The sequence below is a fragment of the Procambarus clarkii genome, chromosome 30 (genome assembly GCF_040958095.1).
Source record: "Procambarus clarkii isolate CNS0578487 chromosome 30, FALCON_Pclarkii_2.0, whole genome shotgun sequence".
Taxonomy (NCBI): domain Eukaryota; kingdom Metazoa; phylum Arthropoda; class Malacostraca; order Decapoda; family Cambaridae; genus Procambarus; species Procambarus clarkii.
In genome coordinates, this window is record NC_091179.1 from 32,544,094 (window position 1) to 32,570,728 (window position 26,635).

Genomic DNA, 26,635 nt, shown 5'->3' on the forward strand with positions numbered 1-26,635 from the left:
CGGTCCGGGGCTCTGCTAACACTCGGCTGCTAGGGGCTCAAAGGCCCAAATACTCAGCCCCTCCGACTCCCTGGATTCACCGGAGTCTCCTTGGTCACACAAGAGAGGACCAACAATGCCCACCTCCGCAGGTCTTTGCTTCCACCACAAAGGGGTGCCACTGATTCACCCTGGAAGCCCTTCAGTCAAACACGGGGAAACTGCTGTTAACAGTTCCGGCCTAGACCCGTGGGGGAGTGAAGGAAGACTCAGGCTTACCTATAACCATAACCTCCCTGAGTCTTGCCTGCCAGACAAAAAAAAAGGTTGCAGGAACTCCTTTCCCGCCTGTCTTCTCTATCTTCCTGTTAGCAAGGTCGCCAGCTGGGTTATTATATCTGCACCCCAGCAATGCAGTTCAGTGGGTGTATTATATATTGTTTGTAGCCAGAAATGTATGCTCATAGAGAAATATCATAAATGGAGGCACACTCAAACACAGTAATAAAATGTGTGGATTTACTGATGCAAATTACATGAACGCACACACACAATCACAAGTAATACATGAATATGGAATATGGATAATGAGCCTGGAGATCGTCAGCCTCTTCTTCCACGACCATCCAACACTCCTTCAACTGGGCAGGAAGACAGGAGTCTCACACTCTCACAGGAGGGCCTCTTCACCACGTCGGCACCTCTTCTTCACTGTCCTGCCATCCATACACACTGTCCTCTCTGACAGTCCTGGACACAAGCTGCCTTGCAGCCTATTCTACTATTAAAGTAATAAAGTCTTGCTGCCACATACACAAGTAAATATTGTGGCCTAACTAGCCTACTCATACAAGGGGTAATGGGAGGGAAAATGATCTACCTTACACTCCTGGCTCACGACGCCTGTCCCTCGATGGTGTGAGGGTCCCACGCTTCCTTGGGTCGATCCTTGACGATCCAGCACGTTCCACAGGTCCTCAGGTGTCGTGAAGCCTTCGCGTCGTCGCCGTTCCAATCCCTGAGATTCAGCTGCCCCAATCCTGGTTCATCGATGGGCGCTGAGCTAATCACTATTTGTCCCCACACTCGCCTCTCCCACAGGGCGTCGCTCCTTGTCCTAGGCACGGTGTCGTCCTTCCAAGATTCTCAGTGGATGTGACCCCAGTCACAGCTGGGCTTGCTCGCCCCACCTTCCAGACCTCAACGTCCAGCCAGCGGCGCCGCCCAGCGTCGTCGCCGACTATTTTCCAAGTTTGGGCACTTCTCTGCTCACTGAACTTGGTTCCTCTTTGGCTTCCCAGAAGCGCAGGGTCTCCAATAACTATGATGGCGGCGATGGCCAGCTCAATCCACTGAACAAGGCTTGCAGAGCCTCCAATTCTTGAGAGCAGACCGAGGCGCGTCCTGTCGCTTCCACGGTCAGAACAACTCTGACGTTGGCGCCGCCCGGGGCACTCGGTGACGTCATGGCGGGCCCTGATTGGTCGCCCGCGACCTACGTCGGCCAATCCGCGATCGGCTTGTGTCCCTTCCAAAAGGTCATATCTGCCGTAGGGGATACTGTTTCATTTTATAACAGGACGCCAATTTTCCTTTATTTACAACTTATAATATAACTTCCTTTCCTTAACTGGCAGCCGGTCTGGTCGCCACATATATCATTAGACTCCCTGAACCTCAGAGAATCAGTAGGGAGAGCTGATATGACTCTTTAAGCCGGCAAACGAAAGAAATAGGAGAGGGCACCGTAACATCCCGCCAAACACACACCGAATCTACGACGTTGGTACAACGTTCGAACAAGTTTTAACACCTCCTAACCAGTTATAACAACCAATATAGCAAGTTGTAATAACGTTCTAATACGTCATAAACACGTTAAGCCAAGATGTAACAACTTTATTACAAGTTGTAACAAGCGGAAAATAGAAACAGTTTCGGTTTGTGTTTCCAGGGATACCCCTCCCCTTAAAATAAGAGTCATATCGGAAGAGCAGCACTCAAGAGGGCAACCTATACTCTTGCTCCCTCCGTTCCTGAAGGGTCACTCCTCCAGTTGGCGATGTGGCTTGTTCCACCTTGCCAGTCACTTGCCTCATTGTATCTCCACCTCGCATAGTACCGGGTGTGATGGGTGTTCCCTGAACACCTACAAGAAATCCCCTCTCCGTGGCTACGGGTGTACTCCCACGGCTCGTTACCACTGTAAGATTCAGTGCATGCAGCGCCTCCACCGCGTCGTGCACTCCGAGATAGTCTTGCATTTACACTGCGTCCTACAGGTACTCCATGTTTCCTCTCATGATCTCCTCTTCGCCAATCTTCTCTCTTCTCGGTTCCTCTTCTCCCGTAGGTGCGTTGTCTCCTCACAGTGGCACTTGTAACCCGTACTCCATCCAGCAGCTCCCTCTCTTCCACACTAGGCTTTTGCGATGGCCCAATGCCCCTCTGGTTAGGCTGGCGCCTATCCTGGGTGTACCTATTCCCTGCTTTCTTCGTATTGCCTTTCCTATACCATTCGCTCCTTCGCTCCCGACGAACATCTTCACTCCTCCATGAGATTTTCTTCCCTGCAGACGTCTTCTTCGGTTCGTGGTTGGGCTCTTCCACCTCTCTGTGGCTCACCTCACCACGGTGGTTCATCTTGCACCTCCCACTATTCATCTGGCTGGCATAGGGTGCACTGCGTCGTGGCTCCTCCACTCTGCCCTTCACCGCCGTTCGCTCATCCACTGAGCTTACTTTATTCACGTTTCTGTATAGAGGGAGTGCGGTCTGCAGCCTCTTCACCGCCCCAGGCGTTTGTACGGCTGCTCCTCGCCACTCCTCCACACGCATCATCAGGCTCAGTCGGAGGGCTTCGTCGGGGTTTTCCACTACCTCCGACGACCTCTCTGCACTCTCGCCCTCGTTGTCGTCGTCTCTGGCGACGTTTCCCCTGGCGAAGTCGGCTTCCTCTCTATCATCTGGAACGACCGATACCTCACCCGGCAGGGTTGTACCGCTGCTTGCAACATAGGCACTCCTGGCCCAATCGGGTTGTATCTTGCCTCCTCCGAGGTCATTACCCAGCACCATCTGTACATGCTCTAGGGGTAACTTAGGGGCTACAGCTACTATAGCTTTCTCGACTCCGCAGTCGGCAATCAGCTGTACTTCGTGAAGTGGCAACCTGTATTCCTCCCCCACACTGCGTATCCTCACCACTCCCACAGGCGAATCATTAAATTCCTTGGGGAGAATACTCCTGGTCACCATACTTATGTCAGCACCCGTATCTCGAAGAACGGCCACCTCCACTGGGTCTGACTTTCCAAACTTCACGTTGGCCCCGAAAACGAAGGGATGTTCACCCAACTTCATTTCCCAACCATTCACGTTGGGTCCACCATAATATGGGGTGTGAACAAACACTCTCTCCTCTTCCAACATTAATCCTACATTCCTTTGGTGCTCCTCACACTCGCGGGCATAATGTCCTCTCACACCACAGTTGTAGCATCGGCCACCTTCCCTGGGCGGCCACTCGCTAGTCACTCTGGCGGTACCACTTGCGGACGTCCCCTGGGTCCTCCTTGGACTCCCTGTCGTCGTGTCCGGGACTGCAGCACTTGCTCCTGAGTTAGGTCCACTGCTCACAGCTTGGGGCTTCCTCCCCGCGTCTCTTGAGCTCTTGAACCGCGTCACTTCATCGGGCACACTACTCTTGGGAGAGTCCCCACTCGTCCTCGCTCCTCCTGAACTCCTAAGATTCCCTCCCGACCTGGGGTAAGGCGAGTGTCTGGGCGGCCCCTCCCTCCTGATATGTAGTGCCTCCTCCAGCATGTCGGCTCGATCCGCTGCAGCCTTCAGGTCCTTAATACCTGCTTCTCTCACCCTTACTCGCAACTCAGGATGGAGCACAGACATGAACTTCTCCATCACTATCAGTCGTTTAACATCATCCACCGACTCCGCTTCCTCCGCCTTCAACCATCGTAGGAATTTCCGTTCCATATCCCTGGCGGTCTCGGCGTAAGTCTTTCCCGACGCTCTTGTACACTCTCTGAACCGCTTCCGGTACATCTCCGGAGTCAGCCGGAATGAGTGGAGAACCGCATTCTTAATCGCGTCATAACTAGTACACTCCTCTAGGTCCAGCATGTTATAGGCTTCCCGGGCCTCACCAGTCAACCTGCCCTGGACCAGAGCAGCCCAATCATCTTCCGGCCACTCCTTCAGAGTCGCTATCCGTTCAAAGTGTTCGAAGAATGCCTCAGCTTCTTGTGGTTCGAACGTAGGTAAGTCACGTTCCCTTACCTTGAGGTCATCCCGCCGTGCAGGTAGTGAGGGCAGACCACGTTCAACGCGACGCAATTCGACTTCTTTCTTTGCCTTTATCTCCTCCAGTCGCAGTTGTCTCTCTCCTTCTTCTCGCTGCAGCCGAGCTTCTCGCTCCTCTCGCTGCATTTGCGCTTCTCTCTCCTCTCGCTGCATTTGCGCTTCTCTCTCCTCTCGTCGCAGCTGGGCTTCCAGTTGCATCTTCATTATTTCCAGTTGCAGGCTCCTCTTACTACAGCCGGACCTCCCACTGCTCCCATGTTCACTGTGAATTCTCTCCACACTGGTAGGCGCTTGGGGAGGCCCTAGTCGGGACGGTTCACCTTGCGACGGCTCTCCTCGGGACGGCTCCTCTTGAGATGGCTCCTCTCCCGTCGCTTCCTCTCGAGCTGTGAGCTGTGCCATGATCTCTATCCTTCGCTCCGCTACCTTAGTCGTCCTCAACCTGATCCCAAAGTGGTTTGCCACTTGTTGGAGCTGGGCCTTGGTACACTCTTCCAAAATTCTCTCGTCCCTTGTGTCAATAAATTTCTTTACTTTGTCTTCCTCCATCTCTATATCATCAAGCATACACGACAGCACAGACAAGTTAGTAGGCACTAATTTCACCGTTTCAGTCCCTTAGCTGGTTGAGTAACAGTACCACCGAATTCACTGGCCACACTGTATTAGTACCCTGGCAACACTTGTCTTGAAATTTGGTCCACTGTAGCTTGATCCGCGCTTCCTGGCGAGGTTCCCAGTTCTTGGCTACTGGGGTTCGAATCCTGGCAAGGTCGCCAGTTCTCTTGTCACGTGGGGGTGGGCGGTCCGGGGCTCTGCTAACACTCGGCTGCTAGGGGCTCAAAGGCCCAAATACTCAGCCCCTCCGACTCCCTGGATTCACCGGAGTCTCCTTGGTCACACAAGAGAGGACCAACAATGCCCACCTCCGCAGGTCTTTGCTTCCACCACAAAGGGGTGCCACTGATTCACCCTGGAAGCCCTTCAGTCAAACACGGGGAAACTGCTGTTAACAGTTCCGGCCTAGACCCGTGGGGGAGTGAAGGAAGACTCAGGCTTACCTATAACCATAACCTCCCTGAGTCTTGCCTGCCAGACAAAAAAAAAGGTTGCAGGAACTCCTTTCCCGCCTGTCTTCTCTATCTTCCTGTTAGCAAGGTCGCCAGCTGGGTTATTATATCTGCACCCCAGCAATGCAGTTCAGTGGGTGTATTATATATTGTTTGTAGCCAGAAATGTATGCTCATAGAGAAATATCATAAATGGAGGCACACTCAAACACAGTAATAAAATGTGTGGATTTACTGATGCAAATTACATGAACGCACACACACAATCACAAGTAATACATGAATATGGAATATGGATAATGAGCCTGGAGATCGTCAGCCTCTTCTTCCACGACCATCCAACACTCCTTCAACTGGGCAGGAAGACAGGAGTCTCACACTCTCACAGGAGGGCCTCTTCACCACGTCGGCACCTCTTCTTCACTGTCCTGCCATCCATACACACTGTCCTCTCTGACAGTCCTGGACACAAGCTGCCTTGCAGCCTATTCTACTATTAAAGTAATAAAGTCTTGCTGCCACATACACAAGTAAATATTGTGGCCTAACTAGCCTACTCATACAAGGGGTAATGGGAGGGAAAATGATCTACCTTACACTCCTGGCTCACGACGCCTGTCCCTCGATGGTGTGAGGGTCCCACGCTTCCTTGGGTCGATCCTTGACGATCCAGCACGTTCCACAGGTCCTCAGGTGTCGTGAAGCCTTCGCGTCGTCGCCGTTCCAATCCCTGAGATTCAGCTGCCCCAATCCTGGTTCATCGATGGGCGCTGAGCTAATCACTATTTGTCCCCACACTCGCCTCTCCCACAGGGCGTCGCTCCTTGTCCTAGGCACGGTGTCGTCCTTCCAAGATTCTCAGTGGATGTGACCCCAGTCACAGCTGGGCTTGCTCGCCCCACCTTCCAGACCTCAACGTCCAGCCAGCGGCGCCGCCCAGCGTCGTCGCCGACTATTTTCCAAGTTTGGGCACTTCTCTGCTCACTGAACTTGGTTCCTCTTTGGCTTCCCAGAAGCGCAGGGTCTCCAATAACTATGATGGCGGCGATGGCCAGCTCAATCCACTGAACAAGGCTTGCAGAGCCTCCAATTCTTGAGAGCAGACCGAGGCGCGTCCTGTCGCTTCCACGGTCAGAACAACTCTGACGTTGGCGCCGCCCGGGGCACTCGGTGACGTCATGGCGGACCCTGATTGGTCGCCCGCGACCTACGTCGGCCAATCCGCGATCGGCTTGTGTCCCTTCCAAAAGGTCATATCTGCCGTAGGGGATACTGTTTCATTTTATAACAGGACGCCAATTTTCCTTTATTTACAACTTATAATATAACTTCCTTTCCTTAACTGGCAGCCGGTCTGGTCGCCACATATATCATTAGACTCCCTGAACCTCAGTGAATCAGTAGGGAGAGCTGATATGACTCTTTAAGCCGGCAAACGAAAGAAATAGGAGAGGGCACCGTAACAACGTGTACAGTGTGTATATGTGCTCAGTTTGTATACGTGTACAGTGTGTATATGTGCTCAGTTTGTATACGTGTACAGTGTGTATACGTGCACTGTGTGTATACGTGCACTGTGTGTATACGTGCACTGTGTGTATACGTGCACTGTTTGTATTCACTGTGTGTATACGTGCACTGTGTGTATACGTGCACTGTGTGTATACGTCCACTGTGTGTATAAGTGCACTGTGTGTATACATGCACAGTGTGTATAAATGTAGAGATGCAAAAGCTCCTCTGTATATGCCCACATTTACAGTAGTAATAGTCTCTTGCATACATACAAATACAGAGATGTAATAGTGTACTGTTAAAGTACATTTGTACATAAGTAATAGTGCTACTCGCAGACGTGCAGGTGTAGAGATGCCTCTCTTCCCGTGTACACCATTATCATCAGTAATTATGAGTGGTCAATGACGTGTTAATGCTCAACATCTTATACCCTGGAAACACAAACCGAAACTGTCTCTATTTTCCGCTTGTTATAACTTGTAATAAAGTTGTTACATCTTGGCTTAACGTGTTTATGACGTATTAGAACGTTGTTACAACTTGCTATATTGGTTGTTATAACTGGCTAGGAGGTGTTAAAACTTGTTCGAACGTTGTACCAACGTCGTAGTTTCGATGTGTGTTTGGCAGGTAACGCTATTTACAGGAGTAAACTCCAGCTCATTGTTCATTCCTCTCCTCCCTCATGTTGGAAGAGGAGTGATAGTTACAGTCCGGAAGGTGGGTCAGATATATGTGGTGTGTGGCCCCGAGACCTCCATCAACCAGGTGTCGACCCGGGGTCGTAAATTGTTCTGCAGTCTTGGTAGTGATTTATCTGACGAGGACCCTCTTGACTGGCTAGGTGTTTAGTAATGGACCTACCACGCACGCACAAGTACATGAACGCACGCACATGCACATGCACGCACGCACACACACCCTTACATGTCCGGGGTTCGATTCCCGATGCCGGCGAGAAATAATGAGCATAGTTTCTTTCACCCTGATGCACCTGTTACCTAGCAAATAAATAGGTACCTGGGAGTTAGACAGCTGTTATGGGAATCTTCTTGGGGAGGGGGGTGCAAAAATAAATAAATATTTTTTTTTAGTAGTTAGTAACAGTTGATTGACAGTTGAGAGGCGGGCCGAAAGATCAGAGCTCAACCCCTGCAAGCACAACTAGGTTAATACAAGTAAGTGAATACACATACACAGCTCCGCCTCAAGGCCTAGCAGGCCTAACTCCCTGTTCACCTAGCAATAAATATGTACCAGGGAGTTAGGCAGCTGTCACGGGCTGCTTCCTGTGTGTGTGTACTCACCTATTTGTACTCACCTATTTGTGCTTGCGGGGGTTGAGCTTTGGCTCTTTGGTCCCGCCTCTCAACTGTCAATCAACTGGTGTACAGATTCCTGAGCCTACTGGGCTCTATCATATCTACATTTAAAACTGTGTATGGAGTCAGCCTCCACCACATCACTGCCTAATGCATTCCATCCGTTAACTACTGACACTAAAAAAGTTCCTTCTAACGTCTCTGTGGCTCATGTGAGTACTCAGTTTCCACCTGTGTCCCCTTGTTCGCGTCCCACCAGTGTTGAATAGTTTATCCTTGTTTACCCGGTCGATTCCTCTGAGGATTTTGTAGGTTGTGATCATGTCTCCCCTTACTCTTCTGTCTTCCAGTGTCGTAAGGTGCATTTCCCGCAGCCTTTCCTCGTAACTCATGCCTCTTAGTTCTGGGACTAGTCTAGTGGCATACCTTTGGACTTTTTCCAGCTTCGTCTTGTGCTTGACAAGGTACGGGCTCCATGCTGGGGCCGCATACTCCAGGATTGGTCTTACATATGTGGTGTACATACATATGTGGTGTGTGTGTGTGTGTGTGTGTGTGTGTGTGTGTGTTTGTGTGTGTGTGTGTGTGTGTGTACTCACCAAATTGTACTCACCTAATTGTGTTTCCGGGGGTTGAGCTCTGGCTCTTTGGTCCCGCCTCTCAACCGTCAATCAACAGGTGTACAGGTTCCTGAGCCTATTGGGCTCTATCATATCTACACTTGAAACTGTGTATGGAGTCAGCCTCCACCACATCACTGCCTAATGCATTCCATTTGTCAACCACTCTGGCACTAAAAAAGTTCTTTCTAATATCTCTGGGACTCATTTGGGCACTCAGTTTCCATCTGTGTCCCCTAGTGTGTGTGTCCCTTTTGTTAAATAGCCTGTCTTTATCTACCCTAACAGTTCCCTTGAGAATCTTGTATGTGGTGATCATGTCCCCCCTAACTCTTCTGTCTTCCAGCGAAGTGAGGTTTAATTCCCGTAGCCTCCCCTCGTAGCTCATACCTCTCAGCTCGGGTACTAGTCTCGTGGCAAACCTTTGAACCTTTTCCAGTTTGGTCTTATCCTTGACTAGATATGGACTCCATGCTGGGGCTGCATACTTCAGGATTGGTCTGACGTAGGTGGTATACAAAGTTCTGAATGATTCCTTGCACAAGTGTCTAAATGCCGTTCTTATGTTTGCCAACCTGGCATATGCTGCTGATGTTATCCTCTTGATATGGTCTTCAGGGGACAGGTCTGGTGTGATATCAATCCCCAGGTCTTTCTCTCTCTCTGACTCTTGAAGAATTTCATCTCCCAAATGATACCTTGTAACTGGCCTCCTGCTCCCTACCCTATCTTCATTACATTACATTTGCTTGGGTTAAACTCTAACAACCATTTGTTCGACCATTTCTTTAGTTTTTCTAGGTCTTTTTGAAGCCTCAATCAGTCCTCCTCTGTCTTAATCCTTCTCATAATTTTGGCATCGTCCGCAAACATTGAGAGGAATGAGTGTATACCCTCTGGGAGATCGTTTACGTATATCAGAAACAGGACAGGACCAAGTACAGAGCCCTGTGGGACTCCACTGGTGACTTCACGCCAATCTGAGGTCTCATCCGTCACTGTAACTCTTTGCTTCCTATTGCTTTGGTATTCCCTTATCCACTGGAGCACTTTACCAGTTACTCCTGCCTGTTTCTCCAGCTTATATACCAGCCTCTTATGGGGGGCTGTATCAAAGGCTTTCCGACAGTCCAAAAAAAATGCAGTCCGCCCAGCCATCTCTTTCTTGCTTAATCTTTGTCACCTGACCGTAGAATTCTATTAAGCCTGTAAGGCAAGATTTACCCTCCCTGAACCCATGTTGGCGATTTGACATGAAGTCTCTTCTCTCCAGATGTGTTACTAGATTTTTTCTCACGATCTTCTCCATCACTATGTATATTGGGACTACATTCGCCGCCTTCCATATTTCTGGTAGGTCTCCCGTCTCCAGTGACCTACTATATACTATGGAGAGTGGCAAGCAGAGTGCCTCTTCACACTCTTTCAATTCCCATGGTGAGATCCCGTCTGGACCATTTCTCACCTCCAGATCCAATAGGTGTCTCTTGACCTCATCTCTCGTAATTTCGAACCCTTCCAAGGCCGCCTGGTTTACTGTCCCCCTCTCCTAGCACAGTGACCTCACCATGTTCTATTGTGAAGACCTCCTGGAACCTCTTGTTGAGTTCCTCACACACCTCTTTGTCATTCTCTGTATACCTGTCCTCGCCTGTTCTAAGTTTCATTATCTGTTCTTTCACTGTTGTTTTCTGCCTGATGTGACTGTGGAGTAGCTTTGGATCGGCCTTTGCTTTGCTTGCTATATCATTTTCAAAGTTTTTCTCTGCTTCCCTTCTCACACTAACATACTCATTCCTGGTTCTCTGTTATCTCTCTCTGCTTTCTGGTGTTCTGTTATTTCGGAAGTTCCTCCACGACCTTTGTTCATTACCTTTGCTTCCATACATGCCCTATTATACCATGGATTCTTCTTTTGCTTCTCGGATTTTTTCCTTTGGGCCGGGATAAACCTGTTTACTGCCTCCTGACACTTTTGGGTGACATAGTCCATCATGTCTTGTACCAATTTAGCTCTGAGGTCTGAGTCCCAAGGTATATCCCTTCGGAAACTTCTCATCCCCTCATAATTCCCCTTTTGGTATGCCAGCCTTTTGTTTTCTAGTTCTTTTTTGGGGGGAGATAAGTCCTAGCTCTACCAAGTACTCAAAGCTCAATACACTGTGATCACTCATTCCCAAGGTTGCTTCCATCTTAACCCCCCTTATATCCTACTCATTAAGGGTAAATATCAGATCAACCATAGCTGGTTCATCCTCTCCTCTCATTCTTGCGGTCCCTTGATATGCTGGCTTAGAAAGTTTCTTGTTGCCGCGTCCAGCAGATTAGCTCTCCATTTATCTGGTCCTCCATGCGGGTCTCTGTTTCCCAATCAATTTTCCCGTGGTTGAAATCCCTCATGATTAGTCGTCCAGATCCATTCCTACTAGCGAATATGTTTGCGTGTGTGAGAATGTGTACTCACCTAGTTGTACTCACCTAGTTGTGTTTGCGGGGGTTGAGCTCTGGCTCTTTGGTCTCGCCTCTCAACCGTCAATCAACAGGTGCACAGGTTCCTGAGCCTATTGGGCTCTATCATATCTACACTTGAAACTGTGTATGGAGTCAGCCTCCACCACATTGCTTCCTAATGCATTCCATTTGTCAACCACTCTGACACTAAAAAAGTTCTTTCTAATATCTCTGTGGCTCATTTGGGCACTCAGTTTCCACCTGTGTCCCCTAGTGCGTGTGTGTGTGTGTGTGTGTGTGTATGTGTGTGTGTGTGTGTGTGTGTGTGTGTGTGTGTGTGTGTGTGTGTGTGTGTGTGTGTGTGTGTGTGTGTGTGTGTGTGTGTTTGAGTGTGTGTGCGTGTGTTGGAGAGAAATATACGTAGTAGACATAATAGAGGAAAAATAGAATAGTTATTTCATCTGGCTGGAACTCCGCCAGTAACATGGAAACATACTAGCAGCCTCGCTCAGAGGAAATCTGAGCGAGGCTGTTAGTCTATGATTAACTGTCTCACCAGAATTTATTTAAAGTGGATAAGTGTCTTAATACCATCACATGTTATTGGTTAATAGGGTTATTAACCTGTTATTAAGATGATTCTAAATGTTTTTTATTATTATTGAATAAAAAAAATACTTGTGTATTTTTGAAATTTATGAAAGGACTTTACACCAAGTCTTCCGCACTCTCCTGAGTGCTTCGTCATGGTCTGAGTGTGAGGTTAAGACGAGACTTACATCTTAACCACTAATGAGGCTGTTATCCTGGGTCAAGTCATCTTACCCTTCCCGACCCTCTGACCAGGTCACCACTCTTCCCGACCCCCTGACCAGGTCACCACTCTTCCCGACCCCCTGACCAGGTCACCACTCTTCTCGACCCCCTGACCAGGTCACCACTCTTCCCGACCCTCTGACCAGGTCACCACTCTTACCGACACCCTGACCAGGTCACCACTCTTCCCGACCCCCCTGACCAGGTCACCACTCTTCCCGACCCCCTGACCAGGTCACCACTCTTCCCGACCCCCCTGACCAGGTCACCACTCTCCCCGACCCCCTGACCAGGTCACCACTCTCCCCGACCCCCTGACCAGGTCACCAGGATGGTCTCCCTCGTGACCCTCTCATACCCCGAGGAACGCGGCTAATGGCACAACATTCATTCATCCATTTACTAAGATCTAAATTGTATTCAGTCAGAATCATTTTCCTGTTGAACTAAATATTAATTAGAATTAATGGAATTAAATTGAATTTAATTAATTGTATTGAATTAATTGAAATAAATTTAATTAAAAATTAATTACATTAAGTTAATTAAAGTTAGATCTCAGTAAATGGTTGAATGAAAGTAGTCCCATTGGATAGGACCGCACCCAGGATAACAGCCTTGTTAGTGGTTAAGATGTAAGTCTGGTGGTAACCCCACACTCAGACCTTGACGAACCACTCAGGAGAGTCCCAAAGACTTGGTGCAAAGTCGTTTCATAAATTAAAAAAAAATTAAAAAAATTATTCATTGTTAGTATGTCTATGAGAAGACATTACCAATTATTATTATTATTATTATTATTATTATTATTATTATTATTATTTTTATTATTGTTATGTTTGTAATTGTTGTTTGGAAAATCAGTAAGAGGCATAAAAAAAAGATTCGAACCCAGTCACTTGGCACTCTTAAACAAATGCCATAGACCACTCCATCACCAGTAGGTTCGAATTCTCATTTCGGCTAATGTTGAATTTTTTCATTGATACATCACGTTACTGTGATTTCACTGTGCATTTGGCGAGAAGCTTTGGAAGTGGACCTCCTGGACCACAAGCCAGAGTGTGTGGCAAGACTGCCTAAAACACTGATTGTGCTTCAGTTGGAAGCCCAGAATCCCTAGGATTCAGGCGGTTGTATTGCTTTTGACCATGTCATGCTGTAGTGGTGTATGGTGTGTGCTTGGGAGTACCAGGTGAGCGGATGCCAACCCTCCGCATACCTCCTGCTGATACAGTGTGATACGTTCATGTGATTTCATTTTGCATTATTTGAATTATTTGGATTATTTGGATTATTTGCATTATTATTATTATTATTAATTTTATAAACATAGTCATCGATATTATTATTATCTTCTTTTACCCATGACAGTGCTGATGTTTGGTTGGTAAAAGCTAAAGTTAAACTTATATGTGTAATTATCTAAAACACCGAGAATTGATTATATTTATTTTGTGGAAATCGTTTTCATTTGCGAAATATTTTAAACTACCGCTGTGATTGTGTTGTGCGAGCCAGGCTGTGGCCGAGCACAGGTAGCATCTATCTGTCTGTCTGCCTGTGTGTGTGTGGCCGAGCACAGGTAATGTCTGTCTGTGTGTGGCCGAGCACAGATAGTGTATGTCTGTGTGTGGCCGAGCACAGGTAGTGTCTGTCTGTCTGTCTGTGTGTGGCCGAGCACAGGTAGCGTCTGTCTGTCTGTCTGTGTGTGGCCGAGCACAGGTAGCGTCTGTCTGTGTGTGTGACCGAGCACAGGTAGCGTCTGTCTGTCTGTCTGTGTGTGGCCGAGCACAGGTAGCGTCTGTCTGTCTGTCTGTGTGTGGCCGAGCACAGGTAGCGTCTGTCTGTGTGTGACCGAGCACAGGTAGCATCTGTCTGTGTGTGTGGCTGAGCACAGGTAGTGTCTGTGTGTGTGTGTGGCCGAGCACAGGTAGCATCTGTCTGTGTGTGTGTGGCCGAGCACAGGTAGCGTCTGTCTGTGTGTGTGTGGCCGAGCACAGGTAGCGTCTGTCTGTGTGTGTGTGGCCGAGCACAGGTAGCGTCTGTCTGTGTGTGTGTGGCCGAGCACAGGTAGTGTCTGTGTGTGTGTGTGGCCGAGCACAGGTAGCATCTGTCTGTGTGTGTGTGGCCGAGCACAGGTAGCGTCTGTCCGTCTGTCTGTCTGTGGCCGAGCACAGGTAGCGTCTGTCTGTCTGTCTGTCTGTGGCCGAGCACAGGTAGCATCTGTCTGTCTGTCTGTCTGTGGCCGAGCACAGGTAGCGTCTGTCTGTGTGTGTGACCGAGCACAGGTAGCGTCTGTCTGTGTGTGTGACCGAGCACAGGTAGCGTCTGTCTGTGTGTGTGACCGAGCACAGGTAGCGTCTGTCTGTCTGTGGCCGAGCACAGGTAGCGTCTGTCTGTGTGTGTGACCGAGCACAGGTAGCGTTTGTCTGTCTGTGGCCGAGCACATGTAGCGTCTGTCTGTGTGTGTGGCCGAGCACAGGTAGCGTCTGTCTGTGTGTGTGGCCGAGCACAGGTAGCGTCTGTCTGTGTGTGTGACCGAGCACAGGTAGCGTCTGTTCGCTACCAGGTCCAGATCCAGGTCCTATTCTCGTATGTTTAGCATGAGCGTTTTGTAACCGCGTAAAATCATCAGTAGCTTTAGAGAGATGTTCCTTGACCCTCTGGAACACCAGTTGAGTGTCTCTCCGTCTTACTTTAACATAGTCGTCATAGTTGTAGAGTGGCGCGGGCGGCGAGGAGATGATGGCATTAGGAAATCTCATGTCTGTCCCAAATAGCACAAAGTGAGGTGTGTCTCCTATGGAGGAGTTGACAGAGGAGTTTATAGAACATTGGACGAGTGGCATAAGTTCATCCCATTTGTGACTGTCCCGATTGACTGTCACTCTGAGTGCGTCAAGGACCTTCTTGTTAGTTCTTTCAGGAAGGCCATTGCTAGCCGGTTGATAAGGCATTATATTACACTTTATGATGTACAATGTAGCCAGTTGTTCCAGAACAGAATTGTTGAATTCCGGGCCGTTGTCAGAGTATAACCTTAGGTGAACCATACCTGCAAATTGTATGATCATGAAAGGCGCTAGCTATAGTTTCTGCAGTTTTGTTTGGAATTGGAACCAGTTCACAGTATCTAGAGAAGTTATCTACCATAACTAGGAGATGTTTATTTCCTCTGGAAGTTTCACCAAAATTTGTTAACAAATCCATTGAAACACGATCCCATGGTGCATTAGTCGTAGGGTAAGTCTGAATCGGGTTCGGGCCAGCAACTAATTGGCGTCGGTAACTAAAATGAATGTTTGGTGAAGTCTGGGAACTTGAGAACGGGAGAAGATATCAGGGCTTCTTTGAGCGTTTGAAATGCTTTCTCTTGATCAGTTGTCCAAACGAATGGAACGTCTTTCTTAAGGAGGTGAGTGAGAGGAGATGCAATCACTGAATAACCGGCAATGAAATGGCGGTAAAATCCAGCTAGGCCTACGAACTTTTGTACAGCTTCAACATTATGAGGGACTGGGTAGTTCTTGACAGCTTCTATCTTTGAATCTAGAGTGGTGATGCCTTGTGAGCTGACGTTATGGCCGAGAAACTGTATTTTTTTTCTCATGAAGGTGCATTTGCTAAGTTTGATTTTCAGATTGGCTTCAGCTAGTTTCTGAAGGACTCTGTCCAAACTTTGGAGATGTGACGGTACATCCTTGGACATGATAACGAGGTCATCGAGGTAGACTATGAGGGTTTTTCCTATCATTCGTCCCAACAGGTCTGTCATAAGCCTTGAGAAGGTAATAGGGCTGCTGCGTAAGCCAAAAGGCATGCAGGTATACTGGTAATGACCATTAGGGACGGAAAACGCCGTCAGTTCTCGACTTTCTGGATCGAGCGGTATTTGCCAAAATCCTTGCAATAAATCAAGTGTGGAAAAAAACTTATTCTGACCTGTGTTCTGCAATAAGTCAGTAAGCACAGGAAGTGGAAATCGATCAGGAATCGTAACTTGATTAAGTTTCCTGAAATCAACGACGGGACGCCAAGAGCCATCCTTCTTGGGTACTGTTACGGTGCCCTCTCCTATTTCTTTCGTTTGCCTGCTCTAAGAGTCATATCAGCTCTCCCTACTGATTCTCTGAGGTTCAGGGAGTCCAATGATATATGTGGCGACCAGACCGGCTGCCAGTTAAGGGAAGGAAGTTACATTATAAGTTGTAAATAAAGGGAACTTGGCGCCCTGTTATAAAATGAAAGAGTATCCCCTAATGCAGATATGACCTTTTGGAAGGGACACTAGCCGATCGCGGATTGGCCGACTTTGGTCGCGGGCGACCAATCAGGGCCCGCCATGACGTCACCGAGTGCCCTGGGCGGCGCCAACGTCAGAGTTGACCTAACCTCGGAAGCGAGAGGACGCGCCTCGGTCTGCTCTCAAGAATCAGAGGCTCTACAAGCCTTTCTTAGTGGATTAGTGCTGGCTATTGCAGCCCATCTGCTGTATTGGAGACCCCGCGCTTCTGGGAAGCAAAAAGGAATCAAGTTTAATGAGCGAAAGAGTGCCAAACTTGGAAAATATTCGACGACGACGCTGGGCGGCGACGCTGGACATTGAGGGTCTGAAAAGGTGTGGCGGGCAAGCCTAGCTGTGACCGGGTCACATCCACTGAGGGTTTTGGAAGGACGACACCGTTCCTAGGACAAGGAGCACCGCCTTGTGGAAGGGGCGAGTGTGGGAACATAGTGATTAGATCAGCGCCTATCGATGAACCAGGATTGGGGTAGCTGAATCTCAGGGATTGGAACAGCGACGACGTGAAGGCTTCACGACACCTGAGGACCTGTGGAACGTTCCTGGATCGTCAAGGATCGACTCAGGAAGCGTGGGAACCTCACACCATCGAGGGACAGGCGTCGTGAGCCAGGAATGTAAGGTAGATCATTTTCCCTCCCATTACCCCTTGTATGAGTAGGCTAGTTAGGCCACAATATTTACTTATGTATGTGGCAACAAGACATTAATACTTTAGTAGTAGAATAGGCTGCAAGGCAGCTTGTGTCCAGGACTGTCAGAGGGGACAGTGTGTATGGATGGCAGGACAGTGAAGAAGAGGCGCCGCCGTGGTGAAGAGGCCCTCCTGTGAGAGAGTGTGGGACTCCTGTCTTTCTGCCCAGTTGAAGGAGTGTTGGAGGTCGTGGAAGAAGAGGCTGACGATCTCCAGACTTATTATCCTTATTTCCATATTCATGTATTACTTATGATTGTATGTGTGATCATGTAATTTGCATCAGTAAATTCACACATTTTATCATTGTGTTTAAGTGTGCCTCCATTTATAACATTTCTCTATGAGCATACACGAAGGTTATCATAGTACCACCTAGGGAACACAATATTCTCTATAGAAGTTCTTATTGCCTGGAGGGTGGTAAAGACAGCACAGACTTACATAAAAGTGTACCCTTAGCCATCCGATCAGTATCAGTGCCTGAATGGTGGCAACTATTAACGTAGTGGCTATAGAGAGGCAAAGCCACACAGACCTTCCTGGGAGAATACCCTGGGCCAGCAGTCTAGTAGCAGATCTATGGGAGTAGCAATCTTCTGGCCACAAACAATATATAATACACCCACTGAACTGCATTGCTGGGGTGCAGATATAATAACCCAGCTGGCGACCTTGTTAAGAAGAAGATAGAGAAGACAGGCGGGAAAGGAGTTCCTGCAACCTTTTTGTCTGGCAGGCAAGATTCAGGGAGGTTATTGTTATAAGGTCAGCCTGAGTCTTCCTTCACTCCTCCACGGGTCTAGGCCGGAACTGTTAACAGCAGTTTCCCCGTGTTTGACTGAAGGGCTTCCAGGGTGAATCAGTGGCACCCCTTTTGTGGTGGAAGCAAAGACCTGCGGAGGTGGGCATTGTTGGTCCTCTCCTGTGTGACCAAGGAGACTCTGGTGAATCCCGGGAGTCGGAGGGGCTGAGTATTCGGCCTTTTGAACCCCTAGCAGCTGAGTGCTAGCAGAGCCCCGGCCCACCCCCACGTGACAGTACTAAGATTAACGGAGCATTCCATGGTGAAGTACTTTCTTCAATAACGCCATCGTGTAACATCTCGTCAATGAGTCGGTCTGCAACAGCTCGTTGAGAATGAGGCAATCTGTATGCGGGTACAAAAATTGGGCGAGTACCTGGTTCCAGTGGAATTTTGTGAGTAATGAGGTGTGTCAGTCCAAGTTGTTCACCTGTCAGTGCAACAACGTTGTGATGCTTGTTGAGGATGGTCAGTAACTGAGATTGGGCGTCAGGGAAGTCAGTGGGACTAAGATGCACAGGTGAGATCGCGATCTGATGTCGATTTGTTGTGTGAGAGAGTTCATGTACCATTTGCTCAGTAGAGGTCGCACCGGTAACGAATAATGGGTAAAGTCAACAATGTGTGTGCCTGATGCAAGGTGAATGTTGGCATTGGTGACGTTGGCAACATAAACAGCAGCAGTGTTATTCTGCACCTGATGTAAGGACGGTTCTATGTAGGTACCATTGATTTGACATGTGTCACTGTCAGCTATAACGTGTTCTAGATCAGATACACCAGGTATTTTGACAATAACCTTTGTTAGTGCACGAGAATGTAGGGACTGTGTCTTGGTGTAAGATGCCTCTGACCTGACAGATGTTAGACTCCAGGCAAGTAAGGTAATGAACAATCGCTGGGGCCCCTTGCAAAGATTCATTAACCTCACCGACCAGCGAGACTGTGGAAACGTGCGTTGGTCTGGTGTCAGTATGTGACTGAGTGACGGGTTTGTTTGGGCGTGACTGGTTAAGTGTAACCTGGTCTTCCCTGGTTTGTATGTACCTGACATAGTCCCAATGGTTGGTGAACTCATGTCCCATGGTGTACACACTGCAAAGAGGTACTACTGTATCACCAATTGTTGCTTCCCAATGGTAAGCATCGATATTAACTCGGTAGTCTCTCATGGTGATTATTCCTAGTATAATATCTCCAGGGAACCGTACTGCACCAGCTATTACACATGGCACGGTGAGTGATCTGTCATTAACTATTAACTCTATGTCTGCTTCACCTAACGCCGAGTCATTCCTCCAGTAAGTCCACCAAGGTTGGAAACAGATGACTGTCGTATATCGAGTCGGTTGCGTAGACCATGAAGGGCATCTTGTTGTTGACTCTAGCTCTGTGTCTAGGAAAATCCTAATTAACATGTCGACCCTTCAGAGTGGCTGAAATCAGAGGACCTTCTGTGTCCTTGTTAGGCATCCTGTTAAACATGTTATTATGGGACTGACATGGTCGACGTGGGGTCTGGAGTACATGTACACGAGTACCGTCAGTGTGTAGTTCGTCCATGTTATCCTCCTCTGCTAAGGTACCGTACCTGTTACGGGTAGGCACTGAATATACAGGGAAGTCGTCTCGCTTCCCTACATCATACCGTTTAAGGCTGTTATACCTTCCCCCGACTGAGAGTCATAGAGCTGATCTGTGTGTTCGTAGGTCGAGTCTGCATTATCCTTGATGGCAGTGGCGCCGTTTGTCACGCGCGAGTCAGTGTCCATCTGTGTCGCGACTGTCAGTTGTTGCATACCTAACATGGGCAGTTGGTCGGGGCTACGTGTAGGGCTCGGTCGGCGCTGGTTAGTTGCTGCAGCCTGCGGTTGCTTACGGGAAGGAAGAGTAGGACTAGAACGGTTAGCCTGGTTAGTACCGTGGAGGGCTCTACAGTCAGCAGTACTATGGTCGGCGTCATGTCCAGGTCGGCGGTGATATGTGCAATAAGAACGGGTGTGATTATGAGATTGGCCTGTGTTGTTATGTCTAGCATGCTGTTGGTAACGAGTGTTAGTTGATGTACACTCTGCCTTACGGTGGCCTTGTTTGCCACGGTTAAAACATTCTGGCGTTCGAGGTCGCTGAGGGTATTGAGGGGAGCCTGTCCTAGAGTATGACCTGGGGCCATACGAAGGCAGAGGAGACCTAGCACGAGTCTGAACACGTCTAGGGGTAGAATGCGTGACAACGTTCACAGTGGTATGGGAACTGTTTGCACGAAAAACGGCAGAAACCTGGTCAGAATCCTGGGACTTTAGCCTGTCTGTGGAATCTACCATGACGTCCATTAAGTCCCAAAGTGTGTGGGTAGGACCAAAATTCCTAGCCTCAATGATTTTCAGTATGGCCTCAGGGGCATGACTCTGCATGGCACCGAACGCCAATAGTTTACCCACATTCTGTATAGTGAGGCTTCCACTAGCGTCCCATCCAGAACCCATCAAGGCTTTCTCCAGTGAGTCCTGTAGCGTAGCTAGACGCGTGGCAAAAGCATTGCATGTTTCATCAGGACACATTACCGCAGTTGCTAATTGGCGAACAATGCCAAAGGGATCACGATCAACTACCGATATATATCTCCTATGAAAGAATTTCTTAAATTCTTCCCAGTTTACAATTTTCTTTAAGTCGGGTGTTCCTGCTACGAGATACACGTCTCCAGATTTATAGTCAAGTGTGGATGTCGCCATACTGATACAGTCCGCCTCTGTTACAGCAGTACCCTTGCTCTTCTCTCTAGCCTCTACACTAGCGAACCATGTCTCCAAGAGGGTTGGATCCTTTCCACTAAATGGGCGAATGTCAACAGACTGTGGAAGAACTGTGACGGTGTTCGAGTTAGAACCCGCAGTATTCGGGGTTTGAGTCATGATTACTGAGTCACTGCTGGTTGTAGAGGTTAATGAGGATAAGCTACCAAGAGCTGGGGGTGGGAGTTCACTGGCTAAGGATAAGTGAGCGATCGTAGGGAGTTCAATAGTTAAGACTAAGTTACTCTCCGATAGTGAACGAGACCGTGGACTGAGGGGGTAAGTGCGCGAGCGAGGCCTGAGCGAGTATCGGTTATCCATAAAGTAAGTTTACATTGTGCCCACGTAAGTCCACAGTTTACTCTACTACACAAATAACAAAGGGTACTTAACTAGAGCTGAAGGCTGCTGGGGCTGCAATCCGTTCAACAGGGCAGAGATGATCTGGTCGTCACAGGTCCGGCGTCATGCTGCGGCGTCGTCGGCGTCGTTCTGCGGCGTTGTGCTGCAGCGTTGTCGGCGTCGGGAGACGTCAGGAGACGTCAGGTGGGGCAGAAGTCGTCAGGCGGCAGGAGACGTCAGCTCAGACAGCGGGAGGCGGGAAGGTGGCGTCAGGCAGGCTCCAAGGCTCGTTGAGTCATGGCGAGTCAGCTGGTGGCGCGCGGTGAGTCAGGGGCGTGCGCTGGGTGAGTCAGGCACGGGGGCATGCTGGGTGAGTCATGCATGCTGATTGTTGCGATGCAGGCTGCTGTGCACTGCTGTGCTGCTGTGCGCTGCTGTGTGCTGCTGTGCGCTGCTGTGCACTGCTGTGTTGCTGTGCTACTGCGCTGCTGTGCTGCTGTGAGCTGCTGTGTGCTGCTGTGTGCTGCTGTGCTGCTGGAGTACAGCGGGTGAATCCCAGTAAGCTGCCACCAGTATAACACCGGTTGATGTTGTTGTAGAATGATTAGGTTGTTGTTGACCGGGGATGGTCGAAGGTTACTCGGTCGTGGGCAGGACTCGGAGTACCAAACGTCCACTGCTTTTTCCTTAGTTTATTATAAAAATATATATCTTCTACACTGGGCCACGAACTAGCTTGGAGAGTGTAAGGGAGCGCGTGGTGACGCTCCGTCGCCCAGGGCTATCTCTGAAGGTCTGAGGGCTGCAGGGCGCAGAGCAGAGTGTATTCAGATCTGCTGACAACGTTGTTGATACCTATTAAGTTGTTTAGCGCCGGCCATCATCAGAAGAGGGTATTAGGTCACCCTATGTGTGTGTCCATGGCACGTACACTGGCGCCTATGTCCAACGCCTCACGTGGCATCTATTGTTATGCGTCGTTGGCACTGTGCTCACTAGGCACTCGCCAAGGGATGCCGCAGTTTCAGAATGATAGTTCAATTGTCCTGGTTACTGGGAACTGCGGGCAGTGGTCCGCGGAAACATTATCTCCACACTGAGCCCCACGAGGTCTATGCATATAGGCTTTAATGAGATTAATAGTGCACCCAAAAACCCAGGACAATTTAATTACAGAAACCAGGACAATTCGTCATTCATCTGAAGTACTCTCAGAACTGTAGTGGGGTACAGCCCGAAATATGGTGTTAATATTAGAATAGCAAGAATGATGTATTTAGCGTATATAAGGTCTCTGATAGACTATCATGCACCAGCTTTGGTCCTGCAGAATGGCAAAAGTATTGATAGACTGGAAAAAATGCAAAATGAAGCACTCAGAATTATACTTGGCTGTCCTATAACTACCAAAGTTCTCAACATGCGGAAAGAATTAAATATACTTAGCATTCGAGATAGAATATTTGAAATTAATCTTATGATGGGACTAAAGCTGCTGCGTGATAACAAAAACAACATTGTGTCAGTTGCACTGTTAGAACACATACGAAATGGAACTAGCGAGTCTAAATGGATTCAAAGAACTGCCACTCATATTAAAATGATGGGACTGCACGATGTATATACAGATGAAAGAGTACAGCACTTCCTTCCACCCGGGCAGATAGTACCTTTTGACATCCTGACCCCTGCATACCCCACCAAGAAACTAATCACAAGCAACCCTCATGATCAGCTTGCTGCTAAATTAAGCACCATAGAACACATTCACAATATACAAGCTGAAAACAACATTGCACAGACCATATACACTGACGGATCACTCAATACAGCTACAGGGAGGGCAGGAAGTGCTGTTATTGCTCATCAGCCCGATGGCAGCACAATTCAAAGAAATATCCGAATTAGTAACTGGGCGTCCACAATGCAGGCCGAGTTGGTAGCGATACTGGTAGCACTCGAAATTATTGACAACACTGAAGTAGACAGCTTAATTATTTCTGACTCCCTATCCTCACTACGAGCAATAAACAGTTTGCAATCAAGTAATAACGTGCTTGTCTTGGAAGCTAGACGTAGATATGTAAGAATACTTAGCAAGAGGGTAAATATAAAAATGTTGTGGATTCCTTCTCACATTGGCATGCAGGAACATGACAAAGTTGACGCCCTTGCTAAGGCTGCAGTAAATAAAGACAGTATTGAATGGAATCTTGAGTTATCAAATAGGTCCCTTAAAAGTGTCATTAGACGAGAACTCCTAGATGGATTTGAAGAAAGTAGAACAGTGCAAACTGGAACTAGTAGGTCCATTGTTCATCACAATGAAATGTGTGAAGTAAAACATGTGTATGGGGCAAGTAACAAAGTCAGTAGACTAACAGATGTTGTCACAGCTCGTATAAGACTTGGCTACAAGTATCTCTGGCAGTTCGGCTTGTATAGGGATCTAGATGAACTAAAGTGTAAAGTGTGTGGACATAGGCAGGGACACACACTCGAACACTATATCTTGGATTGTTGTAAAATTGAGCCTTTTAGAGATAAATCTGGGCTCGCTCTGTATGATATGGCAACCTATCTTATTACCATGGATAAATTACCTGAAATCCTTGCACTGTATCCACATTTTGCTTCCAGTAGATGAACGACATATGAGATTCAGAAACAAGTAGTGTATTGTGAGGACTAATAATAAACAGAAGCTCCCCTATGACTCTGTAATATCCCCATTGGCCAAACTATTATGTATTAACGATAAGACCTACCATTAATGTATGATGACTTACTGTAAATATGTAGCTCTTGTAATAGCACTTTCTCTGTAACTAGCTGACATTGTATCTATAAGGTGTGAAGGATTGAAGAAATTGTTTATGTAATAATCTAAGATGAGGTCTGATAAAGACCTTTTGTGCCCTCTGTAATGCTTTTGCGCTACCGCTCACAGGATGAGTATGGGGTGCACAATAAACTAGCCGCCTTCGGCGGCAACAATCAAAAAAATCAATCATCTGAAGTTTCAGCATCTCTTAGCTAGTCCTTTGGGAGCGAAATCATATCAACATCTAATGATGGGCGCCTCTGAGGCGCTCGGACAGACATATTAACGCAAGCTCCTCCAACAATGTTCAATGGCCTGAACATTGTTTACAGCATCTTGACAAAGTATGTAGCTTGCATTCGAAATTTTGATTATAATATACTAATACATATATTGAGTCTTTCCTTCACTTTCGTTATTATTTATATTATTATTATTACACAAGGAAATCACAGTAGCGTGAATTATAAAGGAGAAAACCAGTTAGAGTAGTGTGAGGATTTGAACCAGTGTCCTGGTTAATGCCAGGAGCACGCTTTACCCATAAGACAATAACAGAACAAAAGCTATTCGACCTGGGACTCAAGTGAGTCCACTAAGAAAGTCTGGAGGTGCCAGGGTCTTGAATCAATGTTTTCTTGTCTAGTCTTATGACTGGATGGAATGTCTGACACGTCCTTCAGACAGGCCTCTGCTGGGTTTTATCTGGGGTAAGAGTAACTTAAAGATTAAATAGATTTAAGAGTTTAATTATTGTTATTTATATTTTCCCTGCATTTCCCTAAGAAAATAAGCCAGCGTACAGTTATACGTTGGCAGTAACTTTGTGATGACACTACCCTGGGGCCCTCAGTATCGTGTGATGACACTATCCTGGGGCCCTCAGTATCGTGTGATGACACTACCCTGGGGACCTCAGTAGTGTGTGATGACAATACCCTGGGGCCCTCAGTAGTGTGTGATGACAATACCCTGGGGCCCTCAGTATCGTGTGATGACACTACCCTGGGGCCCTCAGTAGTGTGTGATGACACTACCCTGGGGCCCTCAGTAGTGTGTGATGACACTACCCTGGGGCCCTCAGTAGTGTGTGATGACACTACCCTGGGGCCCTCAGTAGTGTGTGATGACACTACCCTGGGGCCCTCAGTACTGTGTGATGACACTACCCTGGGGCCCTCAGTAGTGTGTGATGACACTACCCTGGGGCCCTCAGTAGTGTGTGATGACACTATCCTGGGGCCCTCAGTAGTGTGTGATGACACTACCCTGGGGCCCTCAGTATCGTGTGATGACACTACCCTGGGGCCCTCAGTAGTGTGTGATGACACTACCCTGGGGCCCTCAGTAGTGTGTGATGACACTACCCTGGGGCCCTCAGTAGTGTGTGATGACACTACCCGGGGGCCCTCAGTAGTGTGTGATGACACTACCCTGGGGCCCTCAGTAGTGTGTGATGACACTACCCTGGGGCCCTCAGTAGTGTGTGATGACACTACCCTGGGGCCCTCAGTAGTGTGTGATGACACTACCCTGGGGCCCTCAGTAGTGTGTGATGACACTACCCTGGGGCCCTCAGTATCGTGTGATGACACTACCCTGGGGCCCTCAGTATCGTGTGATGACACTACCCTGGGGCCCTCAGTAGTGTGTGATGACACTACCCTGGGGCCCTCAGTAGTGTGTGATGACACTACCCTGGGGCCCTCAGTAGTGTGTGATGACACTACCCTGGGGCCCTCAGTAGTGTGTGATGACACTACCCTGGGGCCCTCAGTAGTGTGTGATGACACTACCCTGGGGCCCTCAGTAGTGTGTGATGACACTACCCTGGGGCCCTCAGTAGTGTGTGATGACACTATCCTGGGGCCCTCAGTAGTGTGTGATGACACTACCCTGGGGCCCTCAGTAGTGTGTGATGACACTACCCTGGGGCCCTCAGTAGTGTGTGATGACACTACCCTGGGGCCCTCAGTAGTGTGTGATGACACTATCCTGGGGCCCTCAGTATCGTGTGATGACACTACCCTGGGGCCCTCAGTAGTGTGTGATGACACTACCCTGGGGCCCTCAGTAGCATGTGGTGACACTACCCTGGGGCCCTCAGTAGTGTGTGATGACACTATCCTGGGGCCCTCAGTAGTGTGTGATGACACTACCCTGGGGCCCTCAGTAGTGTGTGATGACACTACCCTGGGGCCCTCAGTAGTGTGTGATGACAATACCCTGGGGCCCTCAGTATCGTGTGATGACACTACCCTGGGGCCCTCAGTATCGTGTGATGACACTATCCTGGGGCCCTCAGTATCGTGTGATGACACTATCCTGGGGCCCTCAGTATCGTGTGATGACACTACCCTGGGGCCCTCAGTAGTGTGTGATGACACTACCCTGGGGCCCTCAGTAGTGTGTGATGACACTACCCTGGGGCCTTCAGTAGTGTGTGATGACACTACCCTGGGGCCCTCAGTATCGTGTGATGACAATACCCTGGGGCCCTCAGTAGTGTGTGATGACAATACCCTGGGGCCCTCAGTATCGTGTGATGACACTACCCTGGGGCCCTCAGTATCGTGTGATGACACTATCCTGGGGCCCTCAGTATCGTGTGATGACACTATCCTGGGGCCCTCAGTATCGTGTGATGACACTACCCTGGGGCCCTCAGTATCGTGTGATGATACTACCCTGGGGCCCTCAGTATCGTGTGATGACACTACCCTGGGGCCCTCAGTATCGTGTGATGACACTATCCTGGGGCCCTCAGTAG

The 26,635-nt window shown here is 48.6% G+C and overlaps 1 protein-coding gene across 1 annotated transcript in view; it reads left to right on the forward strand.

The window, feature by feature from the left end:
• Positions 1-21,138: 21,138 nt before the first annotated feature.
• The window catches only part of LOC138370033 (prestalk protein-like), a 76,956-nt gene continuing 71,459 nt past the window's right edge, over positions 21,139-26,635 (forward strand). Inside the window, exon 1 of the mRNA XM_069333807.1 lies at positions 21,139-21,385. Coding sequence (XP_069189908.1) covers positions 21,139-21,385 — 247 coding nt within the window. The remainder of the gene's footprint in view (positions 21,386-26,635) is intronic.